Source organism: Drosophila guanche, unplaced genomic scaffold, assembly GCF_900245975.1.
Source record: "Drosophila guanche unplaced genomic scaffold, DGUA_6, whole genome shotgun sequence".
Taxonomy (NCBI): Eukaryota; Metazoa; Arthropoda; class Insecta; order Diptera; family Drosophilidae; genus Drosophila; species Drosophila guanche.
In genome coordinates this window covers 1327184-1343788 of record NW_022995749.1, presented here as the reverse complement: position 1 = coordinate 1343788, position 16605 = coordinate 1327184, and the positions used below count along the sequence as shown (strand labels likewise).

The 16605-nt window shown below is 44.6% G+C and overlaps 4 protein-coding genes across 10 annotated transcripts; 2 read left to right on the top strand and 2 right to left on the bottom strand.

The window, feature by feature from the left end:
- The first annotated feature begins 5243 nt into the window (after positions 1–5243).
- Positions 5244–7915, top strand: LOC117585792 (predicted GPI-anchored protein 23). Of its 4 annotated transcripts, XM_034275491.1 has the most exons (7): positions 5244–5364; positions 5434–5565; positions 5626–5679; positions 5749–5796; positions 5861–6024; positions 6840–6852; positions 6907–7915. In XM_034275491.1, exons 1-7 carry the CDS (start codon positions 5281–5283, stop codon positions 7801–7803), a joined length of 1392 nt encoding a protein of 463 aa, XP_034131382.1. In that variant the 5' UTR covers positions 5244–5280; the 3' UTR covers positions 7804–7915. The 4 variants fall into 4 exon arrangements, with proteins under 4 accessions (XP_034131382.1, XP_034131381.1, XP_034131383.1 ...); XM_034275490.1 differs by lacking the exon at positions 6840–6852 and having other exon boundaries at positions 5440–5565; positions 5861–6157; XM_034275492.1 differs by lacking the exon at positions 6840–6852 and having other exon boundaries at positions 5861–6004.
- A 114-nt stretch (positions 7916–8029) lies between these two features.
- Positions 8030–9297, bottom strand: LOC117585797 (transmembrane protein 179). Its single transcript, XM_034275502.1, has 4 exons — positions 9102–9297; positions 8896–9039; positions 8578–8821; positions 8030–8514 (listed from the first exon to the last, which is right to left on the bottom strand). Exons 1-4 carry the CDS (start codon positions 9209–9211, stop codon positions 8311–8313), a joined length of 702 nt encoding a protein of 233 aa, XP_034131393.1. The 5' UTR covers positions 9212–9297; the 3' UTR covers positions 8030–8310.
- A 448-nt stretch (positions 9298–9745) lies between these two features.
- Positions 9746–12201, top strand: LOC117585795 (uncharacterized protein CG5902). 3 transcript variants are annotated; one of them, XM_034275496.1, is made up of 3 exons: positions 9746–9811; positions 10177–10445; positions 10517–12201. In XM_034275496.1, exon 3 carries the CDS (start codon positions 10732–10734, stop codon positions 11479–11481), a length of 750 nt encoding a protein of 249 aa, XP_034131387.1. In that variant the 5' UTR covers positions 9746–9811; positions 10177–10445; positions 10517–10731; the 3' UTR covers positions 11482–12201. The 3 variants fall into 3 exon arrangements, with proteins under 3 accessions (XP_034131387.1, XP_034131386.1, XP_034131388.1); XM_034275495.1 differs by lacking the exon at positions 9746–9811 and adding an exon at positions 9824–10103; XM_034275497.1 differs by lacking the exon at positions 9746–9811 and adding an exon at positions 9824–10103 and having other exon boundaries at positions 10503–12201.
- Positions 12065–16252, bottom strand: LOC117585789 (protein UBASH3A homolog). Of its 2 annotated transcripts, XM_034275484.1 has the most exons (8): positions 16022–16252; positions 15639–15879; positions 15377–15572; positions 15085–15186; positions 14619–14788; positions 14238–14556; positions 13233–14114; positions 12065–13165 (listed from the first exon to the last, which is right to left on the bottom strand). In XM_034275484.1, the coding sequence occupies exons 1-8, from the start codon at positions 16132–16134 to the stop codon at positions 12927–12929; spliced, it is 2262 nt and encodes a 753-aa protein (XP_034131375.1). In that variant the 5' UTR covers positions 16135–16252; the 3' UTR covers positions 12065–12926. The 2 variants fall into 2 exon arrangements, with proteins under 2 accessions (XP_034131375.1, XP_034131376.1); XM_034275485.1 differs by lacking the exon at positions 15085–15186.
- Positions 16253–16605: the final 353 nt, after the last annotated feature.

The following is a 16605-nucleotide window of genomic DNA, read 5'->3' as shown; positions in this document are numbered from 1 at the left end:
ATGTGAGAACAATCCACCAAAATTCCACACAGTACACACCCAGTACAACCACCCACCCAACCACCACCACTCTGCACAAAAAAAGAACAGTGACCACCGCTTTTGAACTTGAATTAGAAACTAAAAACACACACCACAAAAACACACCCACCACACTCTCCATGCTTTTGATTTTTCCTTTTGTTTATAGGAGAGAAAATATACGATGTACGTACCAGAAGAAGAAACATTTGTATGCAAATGCCATATATAATATCATTTATATTTTTACTTGATCTTGCAAGCATTTTTCTTTCCATCATAATACAAACGATTAATATCGAATCACATGAAAAACATTTAGTTTATTGAGTTATGTTGCATTTTGCCTGATTTCTCAGCCAGTTTAATTGCGATCTAGCTTGTTTTGGAACAACTATAATCCTAGGATCGATACATGATTTCCTTTACGTTAACTCTCTATATTTTCTTACTCTCTCTTTTCTCTCCAAAAAATACAATACACAATAACAACAACAACAACAACAACACCTACTTCTCTACATACTCTACTCTATATACTCTCTACTTATTCGATCCGATTTACACACGATATCTGTATTGTAATCCTAACTTTTAAATCAAATCCAAATATGATGGAAACAAATCAATGTTTCTAAACAAATTGCATTCCAACATTCATGGAAATGTGATTGAATATGCACCCATAAAAAACGATTCAAATCGATATCGGAATAAACCAAAAAAATAAATAAACTACCGTTAACGTAGGCCACGATGTTGAAAAAGAACAAGCTGAAAATGAAACGCAGGAACACTGAACCCACCATGCTCGTTGCCGGCTCCTCGGCGACGCCCCAATTGTCGCTGGCCCTGCCGCCCAGCGTGGACGAGGCGGTCGATGGGGCCGTGGGCGATGGCGGAACGGGCAATAATACGGATTTCTGAATATGGTATAGCGAGCGTCTGATTTAACGTGCTAATTCCAGGCAGCCAACCCACAAACAAAACCCCACAGCCGCACAAAATGCATCTTGAGCACCCACCTCACCAACCGCCAAACCGCAGAGGCAGAAGCAGAAGTAGCAGCAGCAGCAAAAGCAGGATCAGGAGAACCCAGAACCCCACCAAAAGAACCAGAACCAGGAACAGCAAACAGCAAAAAGTCCGTACAGCCGGACTCCAAGCTCAAAGTCGAATCAAATCAAATCAAAAGCTGTAATCAAAATTACTTCTTACAACACACTTCTTATAATCAATCTAGAATCTACTACAAGAAAACTCCACTATGTATAAAGAATCCCAAGTCATGCCAAAAGTTCAAAAGTTCAGAAGACCCGCAACCGCTAGCGCATTTCCTTTCGCATTTCGCATTTCCACATGTGTCTGAAAGAAGTACGTTAAACTCAAACAGCTCGAATCGAAGCACAAACACAACTGTACCTCACAGTGCAGCAACTCTACGAAAGTTAACCTATGTATGAAATAGATACAGTCCAGAACCAGTCAGAGTAACCAGTAAAGTAACATAAATCCGATGTTAGATGTTAGAGGGAAGAGTAGAAAGGTTTTGTTCACAAACTCAGCGCAATAGTCCTGCGAAAGTTGTATCAAATTCAAGTTCAATATTATGTTCCTTCTCGTTTTGTTCCTATGTAAGAAACAGCAGAAACAGATTAGTGATACCGTTAAACAGAGAAAACCGCAAGCCGTGAGAGGAATGATGTATGATGATGAATCATGTCTGATGATTTAAGAAAATGATGAGATTATGAAGAACCAGGGAAAATGTAATGAAAAACCAAAAAAAAAAACAAAACAAAAAGTACAAAATTGTTGAAAATTGTTTGTTATAACTAAATGAAAATGAAAACAAAAGAAACCAAAGATAAATGTGAAGAGAATTGGAAAAATCACAAAATATTGACAAGAAAAGAGAAACCCGATTAGGTAAATTAATATTGTGCCATGTGCCAAAGGTCTCTCGGGACTCTGCATGGACACAAAGAAGATACAAAATAAAATTATATAATCACCGGCCAGGACAAAGACACAAACGTACAGCAGATGCGAGAAAATGTATACGAAACTTTTGATTTCCGTATCCGATTCGCTATTCGAATTCGCTTACAAAGAATGGAAAAAGCTGCAAATTGCATAGTTTGTTAAACTACTAATTGGGACGCAAACATTGGAAAAATTGGAAACTACGTACGGCATAGTGCATAGCACATGTCGCGATTGGAACACACGAAAAAACAAAAATGCATAGGTCAAAATGCTTAATGCAAATTCTGTCTGGATTGTGCAATTGGTATAAATTTTCTCCACTGCTGTGCGCCAACTAAAAGTAAACACACACCACACACACACAAAAATTAAATAAAACGAATGCATTTTCAAGCGTATTGAAATGGCGTCATGCCCGCACACAAACTGTCAGGCAGATCGGTCTTTCTGTCATATCAGTCGGACCGTTTCTCTGTCTGACAGTCCACTGGGCGGCGCGTAAGTATTTCACGTGCATTTGTCTCAAAAAGTAGAGAAAGAAAACTTTTTGGATGTCAGAGAAAACAAAAAATGAGCGCGAAGCTAGGTAGCGAAAGTATATGGAAGAAGGCAGAAAGATGATGAAAAGGAATGGAATGGAAATCCGAAAACTACAATTTCAACTTTAAAACGCTTATAAAGAAAACAATTTTTGAGAATTTTATATACTAATTTTTACGTTTACGTCTCGTACGTACGATTAGGCACTCGTACAAGTACGAGTATGTGCAAGAAAACAAGAAGACCCCCATCGCGTAGGGATGGGTCGAGTACTCGGTCTCCTCCCAAGCGGGTATTCGGCCGCGCACTCAGCTCATCCCTACCACACCACACGCGTGGGGGGTCGCAGGGTGCATGAATATCCGGTTCCGTTTTTTTGTTAAATATCGGAAGAATAACGGCGGAATGCACTTGGCGGCCCCCGACCAAAGACCACAATCACACGCCACACAACCAAAAGAATACTGCGTTTTTTTCGAGAAGCGTCTCACCGTCACACGCACCGTTATGACAGCACGGAAATCGCATAACAGTGGACATCAAAATTGCATAAAAGCGGCATACCGATATCCAGACCAGGCTGCGGACTGGGTGCTGGAGATCGGGATGCACACCCAACAAATTCGACCTATCACCAGACACACGTTTTGCGTTCGGCAAATCACCTTTGACCGGCTGCGATTAAGGGGCTCAGTGCCTGGGGTTAATCAGAAGACACACACCGATTTCCGTACACTCTCCGAGCGGGGGCCACGCCGCGGCTTGCCCCAGCAGTGGGCCGTGCAATGGATTGACTAAAGTGCGCCCCTACGCCAGCGCAATTGACTTATTATTTTGGTTTAAGTTTCACCATTACGAATTCGGACCCTACTCTACTATTCAGCCGATATTGCATGACCCTCTGCGCCGTAGGCGCCGCGACGTGCGTCCCCGTCAACTATTCAAGGTTCGGGCTCATCTTGGATCGACTTGGATCGATTAGCCCCCGGCAATTTGAATCGCAGCCCGCAGGAGATTTGATATTTTTTGTCTAATTTCGCACAAGGAAACACAGAAACAAGAATACACAAACCAACACACAACGTTTAGTTATGTTATTACACAAACAACACAAAATGTTATGTTTTTTAAATATATTTAAAAAAGAAAAACCAAAACAAAAACAAAAACAAAAACAAAGAAAAAACAAAAGTCTAGGCTAAGTTTAAGAGAAATTACTATAATATGCTATTCAAAGAAATCCAAAACTCTACAAACCACAAAACAAGAAGAGAAGAAAAAAACAAAAACCAAAAAAAACCAAAAACAACAACTAAAAATACTAATTATAGTGCATACATTGATGTAGTGTTAGAATTAAGAAGAAAGAAAAAAACAAAAACAAAAAAGATTATATTTCAAAGAGAACCCAATATTTGAAGAAAGCCGCCAAGAAAAGAAAGTGGAGTAAAGAATTTGTTCATGGATGCCAGAAAACCAAAGACCTAAAAGCAGAGCGCCGATACATATATACATACATACAGATACCATATATACATACGAGTAACAACAAGAAAACAATTACCATAAATGTACAAGTAAACTATTTTTCTCTATACCAAACAAAAGCAAAAACCAAAAATCAATCCTCCACTCCACCATTTTTGCTCCACATTATACTCTCGATGCAAGCAAAGATTTAAGGGATGGTAGGGAGAAGATTTGCAGGAGCGAGATCTCCAGATGTGCAACAGCAGAATCCTGATAAAATTGTTAATTGAATTGTAACAGACTACGCAAGCAAATACGGAATTTAATGTAAAATGTACAATAGCGTCGCTTTAAAGTCTATAAGAAATCCAAAGAAACCCCCACAATTCCGTTTGCCATTATGACAGATTCTATAGAGACATCAACAAACACACACAACACACACGAACGGAAAATAACTGCAAAATAAATGTAACTGAAATAACAAAATTGTGTTCATTTATTTAACAATATTGTGGGAAACAGTGAGTAAACAAAAGCTTAAACAAAACTCTCGAGGATTAGCGGCCAAAGACGCTGTGAACTCGGGATACAAGACTTCGAAACGGATTGCCCAAACCCTATAATATGTTTCACTCAAAAGCTACGATATCTGGCAGTGACTATTATTCTTGTTTAAAAACAAAAATAATTACTCACTGATAAGAAAATATTTGATAAGTCGGTTATACATTCACGCAACAAAAAAAAAACCTGAATATTATATTATTCCGAACTGTGAGCTACTCAATTATACAGAACTTAAATGACTTATGCTACTAAAACGTAGTTATAATTAGAAAGCGGCTACTGCAACGCTTTCCCTGAGTCCACAATCGAGCGAATATGCACCAATGCTTGATCTCTATCCTGAAAGAAGTTTATCTGATGAACCTAAAGACACTCTTCCGATAACCGACCAGACGGAAGGGGAAACACCACAGTTTTATCTTTGCAAAATTTTTAGTTGATTTCAAATAAACAACAATTGTTAGGACATAGTTCTGTTGTTGGTTCTTAAACGGATCCATCACTCCGACGCCTTAGATAAGAACTTTGACCAGACGGGAAGTCATGGCCCGACCTGCCCGTTTCCCGTTGCCCATGGCCCAAATGTATAGATATTCATATCGGAGCTTATATCAATTTCTTTCTTCGGTATATAAAGGGTGCAAAGCTCTAGAATATCTTTAGTTTAAAAAACAAAACCAATATTCAAACATGAAGTTCATAGTATGCCTGCTGTTTGTGGTGGCACTGCTGGGTCAACAGCAGACCAGCGCCAAGAGCTTGTCCAGTTCTCTGGTAGGTTATCCTTCTATGGAATATAAGATTCATCGGAAATTATGCTACGCCTGTACATTGTTTCACTAGCACCAGTTCGACAATGAGTTAGGTCGGGCTGCCTCAGAGTTTGGCCATGAATTGGGAGACGAGGGAACCCAGTTCGGACAGGAGGCCTCCAACAGCGCCATTAACTTTGGACACCAAGTATCCCAGGAAGCGGTAGGTCAACGGAATGTTATACTTGGGAATTATAAACACAAGATTATTTGTTTTTGCTAGGAACAAGTTGGCAGTGCTGAAATTGGTTCTCTGGAAAAGCAGGCCCAGTCCTCTGTGAGTTTACTGGTAGAGAAATAAAATATATCCTGGAGAATGCTGATCTAATGTTCTTTTTCATTGTAGTCTTCCTCTAGCTCTTCTTCCGCTTCAGCTGATTCCACTTCATCAACGGTTAGTGAATATTTTGTTCTCCTTAAAGTATTGTTTGCAATCATTTCTCCCATCTGTTCTTTAGAATTCCGCAACTGATAGGGTCGTTGTCAGTACTGACCAGTCCACCAATAAGGTTACCAGCAGTAAGACTACAACCTGCACCTGCGTCGACAGCGTAGATAACTCTGGTAAGGATGCCTCTGGCGCTGCCAAGTCTGTTGCCAAGGATGCCTCTGGCGCTGCCAAGTCAGTTGCTAAGGACGCCTCTGGTGCTGCCAAGTCAGTTGCCAAGGATGCCACTGGCGCTGCCAAGGTTGCCACTGGAGATGCCAAGTCTGTTGCCAAGGATGCCTCTGGCGCTGCCAAGTCTGTTGCCAAGGATGCCTCTGGCGCTGCCAAGTCAGTTGCTAAGGACGCCTCTGGTGCTGCCAAGTCAGCTGCCAAGGATGCCACTGGCGCTGCCAAGGATGCCACTGGAGATGCCAAGTCTGTTGCCAAGGATGCCTCTGGCGCTGCCAAGTCAGTTGCTAAGGACGCCTCTGGTGCTGCCAAGTCAGTTGCCAAGGATGCCACTGGCGCTGCCAAGTCTGTTGCCAAGGATGCCACTAATGCTGCCAAGACAGTTGCCAATGATGCCACCAATGCTGCAGAGACGATTGCCAAAGATGCCACAAATGGTGCAGATACAATTGCCAAAGATGCCGTAAATGGGGCAGATACAATTGCCAATAACGCCGCAGATGCTGCAGGAACAATTGCCAATAATGCCGCAGATGCTGCAGACACAATTGCCAAAGATGCCGCAAATGGGGCAGATACAATTGCCAATAATGCTGCAAATGCTGCAGATACAATTGCCAATAATGCCGCAAATGCTGCAGATACAATTGCCAATAATGCCGCAGATGCTGCAGACACAATTGCCAAAGATGCCGCAAATGGGGCAGATACAATTGCCAATAATGCTGCAAATGCTGCAGATACAATTGCCAATAATGCCGCAAATGCTGCAGATACAATTGCCAATAATGCCGCAAATGCTGCAGNACTGGCGCTGCCAAGTCTGTTGCCAAGGATGCCACTGGCGCTGCCAAGGATGCCACTGGAGATGCCAAGTCTGTTGCCAAGGATGCCTCTGGCGCTGCCAAGTCAGTTGCTAAGGACGCCTCTGGTGCTGCCAAGTCAGTAGCCAAGGATGCCACTGGCGCTGCCAAGTCTGTTGCCAAGGATGCCACTGGCGCTGCCAAGGATGCCACTGGAGATGCCAAGTCTGTTGCCAAGGATGCCTCTGGCGCTGCCAAGTCAGTTGCTAAGGACGCCTCTGGTGCTGCCAAGTCAGTTGCCAAGGATGCCACTGGCGCTGCCAAGGATGCCACTGGAGATGCCAAGTCTGTTGCCAAGGATGCCTCTGGCGCTGGCAAGTCAGTTGCTAAGGACGCCTCCGGTGCTGCCAAGTCTGTTGCCAAGGATGCCACTGGCGCTGCCAAGGATGCCACTGGAGATGCCAAATCTGTTGCCAAGGATGCCACTGGTGCTGCCAAGTCTGTTGCTAAGGATGCCACTGGTGCTGCCAAGTCAGTAGCCAAGGATTCCACTGGCGCTGCCAAGTCTGTTGCCAAGGATGCCACTGGCGGTGCCAAGTCAGTAGCCAAGGATGCCACAAATTCTGCAGATACAATTGCCAATAATGCTAGCAATGCTGCAGGCACGATTGCCAAAGATGCCACAAATGGTGCAGATACAATTGCCAAAGATGCCGTAAATGGGGCAGATACAATTGCCAATAACGCCGCAGATGCTGCAGGAACAATTGCCAATAATGCCGCAGATGCTGCAGACACAATTGCCAAAGATGCCGCAAATGGGGCAGATACAATTGCCAATAATGCTGCAAATGCTGCAGATACAATTGCCAATAATGCCGCAAATGCTGCAGATACAATTGCCAATAATGCCGCAGATGCTGCAGACGCAATTGCTAATGATGCATCCAACTTCGCACACTCGATTGCTAGTATTTTTTAGATAGCACAATAATGAAATTGTCATCCATTTTTGATCTACTTAATCAAAAATCGTAAGGAGCGGTATTTATTCCCTTACGATTCAAAATATATTCATGTACTTGCTCTTCAAATAGTCGCGATGTAGACTTGTTTTGACTAACTTATATTTTATGCAGGCAATCGGTTCAAAGAGTCTGAGACAATCTCGGAGGGACCTCACTGAAACCTCATTCCAGGCTTCTCTGTGATTTATTAATATTACTCAATTTATTTGGCTATATTGAATATTCGATTAAATACATATAAATATATACAATACATATCACGTAAGTGGCTTAAACGATAGAAATTATATCTCTAGTTAGTACTGGGCACAACACTACATGCAAATCGGGGAATAGGTGTGCCGCTGCTTGGTGTCCACCTCTATGATAAGAACGAGGACTAAGTGACACACTATGATTATTACGCACATGATGAGAAATACATAGAGAATTACAAACTGCTGGTTCGTCTCCAATGTCAACTATTTGTTGTTATCCGAATCGGAGGAGGCGTTCGAGACAATGGGGGGCGTCGATCGTCCATCGAATTGCTGCTGATTGACCAGGCGCTGTCGCTCCAGGTACATGGAAACCTTGATGTTGCGCACTTGATGGTTGTCGATGAGTTTCAGCAAGGCGATGACGCCAATGCCCACACAAATGGCAAATGAGCCCCAGGCGCCAAACTACAAAAAACAAAGAAAAGTTATAAGGGAAGTTCGTTGGATTATGGTATCAAAAGATTTCACCTGTGTGGTGCCCATTTCAATGTAGAAACCCGAGGTATTAATCTTCTCCGTGTCGCCGCGTATAATATTCTGACCAGCCGAAATCTCGCAGGACGGAAAGCGTTCGGTCATGCCGTCGCACCAGACAATGAAGCCCAGGGTAATGAATATGGCGGACAGAATTGACATAGCCAGCATCCAAATTCCCAAAACGACATCAATGAACAGTGCAATAAACGATGCCTCCTCCTTCATGCGTGCATATCTGATTGACAAAAGCAATGAATCAGACGGTGAAGTTTCCCATGACAGTTGGAAAGGTAGTAGGTATGTACATACCGATATATTTGCACCACTGATATGATGAGCAGGAAGAAGCCTGTAATCAGTGGAAAGTTGCAGAAGCCATTTGACGCCCAATTCACATCGAACATGCCATCCTCCTCGCGCCATTTGCCCGTCGTAAAGAGAAGACAGTGCCCACTGTGGGTGGACAAAGCGATATTGTTAATCATTTATGAGGGATATACTACGCATTTGTATACCAGAATTGATCGAGATTTATAAACAGCGGCACCACAATGCACAGCGACAGTATGAACAGGATGACATGGCCAGCGATCTGACTGAGTAGGAGAACGTTTGCCAAGGCCATTTTGGCTTTTTAACAAACAAAAATTCAACAATTGCACACGAAAACTTTGTTATTGTTCCCTAGGGCTGCAGAACTATAAATGACGCTATCGATAGTATCGACATCATAGTTTTTCCTTCACCTTTGATCCCAGGGCTGAATAGTTCCCCTTGCCAGGAAGGGATAATAGTAAGTTAAATGAACAACAAATACATAAAGAACAACTCTAGAAACACTAAACTGTTTCACTGTTTCGATATTAACACTCTCTAGAACGTTAATTTGTTTGCAGCTCTATGCTAACGAACAGATGTGAAATTCAACAACAAGATTTGTTTTCCAGCACTGTGATATGTAGTTAGAGGAGGCCCTGGTTTTCGGACCCCAATTTAGGGTGACCTTTTAAGGTATATTATATACTTTTCAGGATACACTTTGACCACGAAATTGAGTTGTTTGTATATTTACAGTATATTTTGAAGATGCAAGGGTATATTTTGGTATATTTTTGAGGGTCTGTCGGTATATTTTATCGATACTTTCGCGGTCACACTGCCCCCATCTCTAGTTCGCACTGAACTCGTTAAAAATTGTAAAAAAAATTGTTTACATTAAAAAAAGGTAAAAGAGAGTATTTAAAGAGCACTTGTAGTGCAAATCCAAAGCCCCCAGATCGAGAGCCCTTGTGTGTGCATGTGGGTGTGAGCTTGCTGCGCCAAAACGAGGGGTGGGGTGACGGCCATGGCAATGTGCTGCAATGTGAACAAAGAGCAATTAAAAAGATAGAGGGGGTAACGGAGAAGAATCGGAATAACTGCAGCACTGCTGCTTTTGCTTTCTCTCCCCCACACACCCGCCTTCACTCTCAGCCTGCAGGGCAATGAGACGGCAATAGTCTATTGTGAAACGAAAGGTGAAGATCGCATAAGTGAATTGGAAATTGATTGAAAACCAATTTTGTTTTTCCTCTCGTCCGTCGTTCGCAGAAGCAGAGTCAGACGGCAGACACGCTGACGCATCTGAGGCGACTGCAATTCGATGTTGTGCTTATGAGCTAGCAGTCAAAACGGCAGCCAAGGAACACGCGGGGGACAGGCCGATGTCTGGATCTGGACGCGCAGCCCACAGCGACACGTAGCAGATAGCTAAAAGGAACTTGATTGGGGGCAATTGCAACGGCCACGGCAAAGGGAAAAGGCAACTGCAACTGCATTCACGTGGGCGGAAGGTGACCTATTTTAGACGACAGAAGAAGGTAAGCCATTGGCAGCAGCAGCAGTGTCAATCGTGTAAGCTGAAACTTATGAGATAGGGCTTATCTTTCAGGGCGATCCCGCGACATAGTGAACGAGAGAGAGAGGCACGCTTGGCTGGCGTTTTGGTTTGTCTGTTAGGTGAATGAAGTTCGTTTCGGCTGTTCTCTTATGTTAATTGAACTTAGATCATCAACGTGCACTGCCATTAGCTGTATACCTAAATATATACAATATATATTAACGTAACTAGTAGATTTAAACGTAACAAAAGTAAGCAAGTAGGAAATGTCCAACTCCAACCACTACAACAACTACCAGCAGCAGCAGCAGCCGCACCATTCCAGCAGCAATGGGGACGAGTACCAGCACCAGCAGATGGTCCATCAGCCGCATCAGCAGCGTTACTCGAACGGCCATGGCATGAAGAGCGTCGCTGTGCCGGATATGTGCCTCTTCTGTTTCGAGGTGCTCGACTGCGAGCTGAACAACATCGATGGGCCGGGGGTGCCGATGTTCAGCAACGACGCCTATCCGTTGTTTGTCACCTGGAAGATCGGCCGCGACAAGCGACTGCGTGGCTGCATCGGCACCTTCAGCGCCATGGAGCTGCACAACGGCCTGCGTGAGTACGCTCTGACCAGCGCCTTCAAGGACTCTCGCTTTGCCCCCATCTCGCGAGATGAGTTCTCCAGGCTGACGGTCTCCGTGTCTATTCTGCAGAACTTCGAGGAAGCCCAGGGCCATTTGGATTGGCAGCTCGGCATCCATGGCATTCGCATCGAGTTTCTAACGGAGCGCGGCTGCAAGCGCACTGCCACCTATCTCCCGCAGGTGGCCACCGAACAGGGCTGGGATCAGCTGCAGACCATTGACTCGCTGCTGCGTAAGGGCGGCTATCGCGCAGCCATCACCCAGGAGATGCGCAAGTCCATCAAGCTCACTCGCTATCGCTCGCAAGAGATCCAGATGCACTACAAGGAATACCGCGAGCACTTGGAGCGTCGCAGCGGACAGTTCGGCAAGGTGCAGTGCTAACAATTAAACAGGCCGGCGGCGAGGCAATGATCCTGGCTGAGGGCGGGCGTGGTGATTGTTGTGCTGCTGCTGCTGCTGGCCTTCGAATTGAGCCAGGGTGCCATTGGAGTTCCGCTCACACTGCAGCTGGGCGCCCGCTCGCTTCTTCAGAGTTCTTAGCTCTTTATTTCGAAAAAGAAACGTTTCATCCCCCCACACACACAGTTACAAAAGATTTCAAGTAGCTTCTACTTTGTCGCTCTTTTTTAATTACATATTACAATTAAATGCTTTATATACTTAACAGTCGCCTGCCCCCACGAGCGGTGCGGATCCATTAGAAATGTTTAAACGTTAAAGTAAAAATTCAATGTTTTGCATATTTTCGTATTCTTTAAGATCTTTGTAATCGGAGTTCGTTTAAGTTTAAAGTTAACGTTCATTAATGTTGTGACCCCTACCCGCCCCGCCTGAGGCCTTTGCTCTTATTGCTTTTCTCTTTCCAATCAGATACAAACATACACACACACAACAAAAAAATATATATATATATATTGGGATATAAATTACCGAATACCGAAATGAATACAAAACGCAGATGATATGTAATTCAAGTAAAAACAAAACGTTCAGCAATTATATTAATAGATTTAAAAAACTAAAACAAATTACATTACTAATCTAATTCTATGCGCAATAAATAAAGAATCGACCCCTTCAGAGTCGTGCAAGACACTGCGATCAATATTCACGTGGATTTCTGTTCTACTTATGTGGAGTTGGATTGGGTGGGTGGAAAATTTGGCATTACAAATGTATTATTGTATAGTTTATTGTTCCATTATGTTGTAGATACTTCTAAAACTATTCGATACGATCGATATATAAAGACTATATATGTATAGGATATAGGAGGATTTACGTATGGATATAATCTCAACATTTGTGTTGATGGTAAGAACTCTGCCTCTTGGCATTTATTAGGTTGCTAATCAAACACTGCGCTACGCAGCAAAGGCTTAACGAGTGATCTAACTAAACTAGTAACAGGGCAAGCTAAACTATATATGTTTTGCATGTTTCTAAAGCGTTGAGCTACTGCTCCAAAAAGTACTGGGATATAGTGGTATTCATACTCTGCGTAAATATATATTGGTTTGCATATTGATTGCAATAAAGTACTGGGTCTCGCCTCTCTTGATTCGATTCCCTTCAACTGGCTAATGCAGCATTATTGATTTATGTTTAATATGCATTATTGTATCGCAACAAAACTGAATTCCATATCTACATAGCTTTCAGTATCGTTCCTTATTTGTTTTTATGTATATGGCAGTCACAAAACAATTTTTCTTGCACCTTCAATGTTCGAGCGGACAAAAGCAGACAAAAGCGAGCTAAAATTCTTTCTCGATAGGCTCGATCAAGTCTCAGTGCTTGCATAGAAACTGCTCCAAGCACTGGCACTAGGTGGTCGCCAAGGCATTCCACTCGAATCTCGGGTTCTTCGAGTGCGTCACCGGCAGGCACTCGGGCTCCACCAGCTTCCAGACGCCATCCACCTGCTCCACAGTGGCCAGACTGCAGTAGGGAATCTTGTGTATGACCTGTCGTAGCTCGTTGGTGCTCCGCGGAGCTCCACCCGTCAACTGGCGTGAGCAAGTGTCCAGTGTCGTTGCATGAGCCACCACAAGAATATTGCCAGCTAAAAGAAAATTTGATAAAAATTCCAAATTAATAGAGACAAAAATGAAAAATATTTGGTTACACACTTGTACGCTCCAGAAGCTGCAGCAGAACATCGTGATTGCGGGTATAGAACTGTTCTGTGGACTCCTTGAGGCTGGCGGTCAGCTCCCCCGAGGGCTGTACGGGCTCATACTCCAAATCGATGTTGTACTTGGCCTCAATCAATTCACTCTTGGTCAGCCAGTCGGGAATACCGCTGGGGTACCAGGCCATCCACTCAAACAAGCCCGGCTCCAGCTTGATCTTGTGCTGTCCGCTCTGCTGCAGGCCCTCGAGGGCACTGGTGCACGTCTGAATGCAGCGATACGAGGGCGAGCAGTAGACATGATCGACCTGAACGTTAGCTTCAAGCAGAGCCTGTCCGATGAGATTTGCCTGGAAGACACCCACATTGGTCAACGGCGAATCGTTCTGCCAGCCCTCGGGGCTGTTCTTGCGACGTGGCAGGGTCTTGGGCATATTGAGGTCCTTCCTCATGTAATTGCCAAACTCATCGAAGCAGTAGGGGATCCAGGTGCCGAAGGTAAAGTCCACTCGCTCCCCATGACGCATGATGTACACCTTGCGGTTCTTCGTCTGCGAGGCATCCAGCGAGCATGGATGCATCGAGTGATCCGAGTGGACGCTGAGCGTGTCATCGGGACGTGGTGGCTGCGCTGCCGGTGGTTCCACAAGAATCTCGTCCACCACCTGCTTGGACATCGATGTGGAGCAGGAAGACATATTGGTCGTTATCTCAATTGTGGGTGTGTGCGGATTGTGCTGATGGCTCAAGTTGTGGCTGTTTAGCAATTGCACCGATGGCAGTTCCAGGCAGGGTTTTAGCGTCTGTCGCAAGTATTTCTCCACGCTCTGCTCGGACTCTTCAAACGACGATCCCTCAATTATCTCGGGATGTAAAGTACCTAGCAAAAACAATACAATAATCAAGTGACAAATAAGTAAAGTTTTAACTGAGAAAGTGTGATTAGAGAGTGTCAATAAACTGGAGGTTCTGTCTCTTTTCACTTTGTGACTGAATTACATACTCTGCCGCCGACGTTCCTCGGGCTCTGTGGATATGCTGCGGCCGTCCACAATGTCCAGATCTTCGGCAGATGTCAGCGAGGAGGCGACACTCTTTGACAGCTGGACAACGCGATGCAGGGTCCAAGCGTCTGATTCGGCAGTGCGTTCGGTGTAGTTGACGGGCAGGTGACCCGTGCTGCCAGTGAGCCAGGAGATTCCCTCGGCCCAGCCGTCACTGGAGCTGTCGACAACGTCGCTGTTCAAGTAGATGTAGTCGCCAATGCGCAGCTCCAGCTCATCCGTTTCGTGTGGATTGTGCGGATAGACGACTTTCTGTACCTGCAATAAAACAATTTGGCCATTAAAGTCTACTGGGCGGGTGGCTATAGGTGCGCTCTAACTTGTTTGGTGGCGAGCCGTGGATCGCGGGAGTACAGGCGCAGTTCCCAATTGGAGGCACAGCCGGCGTCTAGTGTTTCCACGAGTGCTTTCAGTGCATTGAATTGTGCCTGCGGGAACTGGTAGGCGAGCGTCAGGTGCAGGCTCTTTACGTGGGGCTCGAGTGAGATGGCTACGGGGAATCAGAGGCAATTAGTGTCGTGACCGAACGCTACGAAAGACAATCAATAACTAAATTTCAGCTACAGCGTGCCTCTTATATATACATAAATGCCAATTTGGCAAGTCATGACGAGGTTTGCTTCGAACACCGCCTGTCATCAGCCTATATAGATTAGTAAGTTATCTCTACTTTCTACGGGTGAGTGTGTGGAGATAGATATGGAGATATGTGTGTGAGGGAGTGTGTGTGAGTTTTTCCATGGTGATTGGGGAAGCGTTTTAGATACTAATACTTATAGAGCTTACATCGACTGCTGCGTGGTATGCAGCGGGTGCCCGAGGAGACCGCTCCGCACCAGGGGAAACAGGCCACAATGGCGTCCAGCTGCTCATACGTATCGCTAATGACTGTGCCATCCATTGCCAACGATTAGTGGGTAGGCAGGAAAAGAGAAGAACATAACCTTAAGCCACTCCGAAACTTGGAAGGAGGAGAGTCAACCGAACCGAACCGAACCAAAGGAACGTAAAAGGATAGCCAAAACAAAAACAACCCAAAGAGAGTGCAACTGCAACCAACATAACCACATGGGCATACTTGAGTTGGACACCTCCTTGACGTATTGCAGAGCCAAACGCTTCAGATAGTTGGCATCCTCTTCGGCCACAAAGAAGCCCATAAAGTTCTGGCTCATATACGGCTCCAGCTTGAGTGGGCGATCCAATAGTGCACCCGTCATGTCGACCACTTGCTTCAGAGCCTTTGAAAGCTGCAGCGAGCATTCGTCCGGAGCCTGTTGGTGGGGGAACAACGCCTTTAATTATATCTGATGGGACTACAAATTCCCATAAGCTGTCACCTTAAAGAAAGACACAAGTGTGATGTGGGGCACGTAGTTGTGGGCACCGTTCCAGCCGCACATTTGACGTGATTTTGACCAGAACTCCTCCAACTGCTGCAGGAATGGTCCCGTGGGACATGCATATATGATGTATTCGCGTGGGGCGCACTCATCTAAAGAGGCGTCGTTCACATGAGCCAACAGCCAGTCCGAAGCGATTTGCACACCTCGGTTCCCTGTCGACGCCAAAGCTTTCTCTCTGTGGGTGTAAATAAAAAAATCAATACCCGACCCTCTGCTTGCCGCCGTTGTTTGCGGCACAAATCCCAGTCACAGCAGCCCAGCCTCCGGTGGAAGGCTGGGGTGTTTGCTGGCACAACTGGATAGCTATGGAAACCTACGCTCTGTGCCGTGGAAAGCCCATTTGGAGCAATGTTTGAAGCGGCGTCAAATGCTGCTTGGAGATGCATATCCGTGTTGGCGTCTGACTCTTACGGGGCGGTAGCGTTGCCATCTTTATTTTTATGCCCACTATTGTCGCAAGAGGAAAGACCGTGGTTGGCACGACTAGGCCGTTTCTTTTTAAAGTTTTTCAGTTATAATTTTAATAAAATTCAGTGGATTTGTTGGACACAGTGAGACCGCGGATTTATCGATAAAATATACCGAGTGACCCTAAGAATACCGAAATATAACTTCTCATTTTTTAAATATACGTTAATATACCGAATCTAATAAGAAAATTCCATAAATTTTGATATTCCATTTAATATTGCACAGCTAGTTTGGATCCTCAGGGCTAAAACAATAATTTTAGCCGATTGATGAATCAAGTCTCCATAAGATTGGCAAGTTTTTATGACTTCCTTTCATTACAAATTAAAGTCCAAGCTGACAAAGAAAATAAGAAATAAATTGGCATAAAACGTAAGCCTGTTACGTATTTGACTACTTGTTGCTTGTCAACCGTTAGTACAATAAGGGC

Excerpts from the sequence above, each read along its gene's own strand:
- LOC117585792 (XM_034275489.1), top strand. The coding sequence starts at position 5,281 with ATGAAGTTCATAGTATGCCTGCTGTTTGTGGTGGCACTGCTGGGTCAA. Across the intron at positions 5,365-5,433 it reads AGAGCTTGTCCAGTTCTCTG|CACCAGTTCGACAATGAGTT; the intron begins GTAGGTTATCCT and ends TTGTTTCACTAG. Across the intron at positions 5,797-5,860 it reads CTGATTCCACTTCATCAACG|AATTCCGCAACTGATAGGGT; the intron begins GTTAGTGAATAT and ends TCTGTTCTTTAG.
- LOC117585797 (XM_034275502.1), bottom strand. The coding sequence starts at position 9,211 with ATGGCCTTGGCAAACGTTCTCCTACTCAGTCAGATCGCTGGCCATGTC. Across the intron at positions 8,822-8,895 it reads TCAGTGGTGCAAATATATCG|ATATGCACGCATGAAGGAGG; the intron begins GTATGTACATAC and ends TTTGTCAATCAG. Across the intron at positions 8,515-8,577 it reads TTGAAATGGGCACCACACAG|TTTGGCGCCTGGGGCTCATT; the intron begins GTGAAATCTTTT and ends TGTTTTTTGTAG.
- LOC117585795 (XM_034275496.1), top strand. The coding sequence starts at position 10,732 with ATGTCCAACTCCAACCACTACAACAACTACCAGCAGCAGCAGCAGCCG.
- LOC117585789 (XM_034275484.1), bottom strand. The coding sequence starts at position 16,134 with ATGGCAACGCTACCGCCCCGTAAGAGTCAGACGCCAACACGGATATGC. Across the intron at positions 15,880-16,021 it reads GGCTTTCCACGGCACAGAGC|AGAGAAAGCTTTGGCGTCGA; the intron begins GTAGGTTTCCAT and ends TTACACCCACAG. Across the intron at positions 14,557-14,618 it reads CACGGCTCGCCACCAAACAA|GTACAGAAAGTCGTCTATCC; the intron begins GTTAGAGCGCAC and ends GTTTTATTGCAG.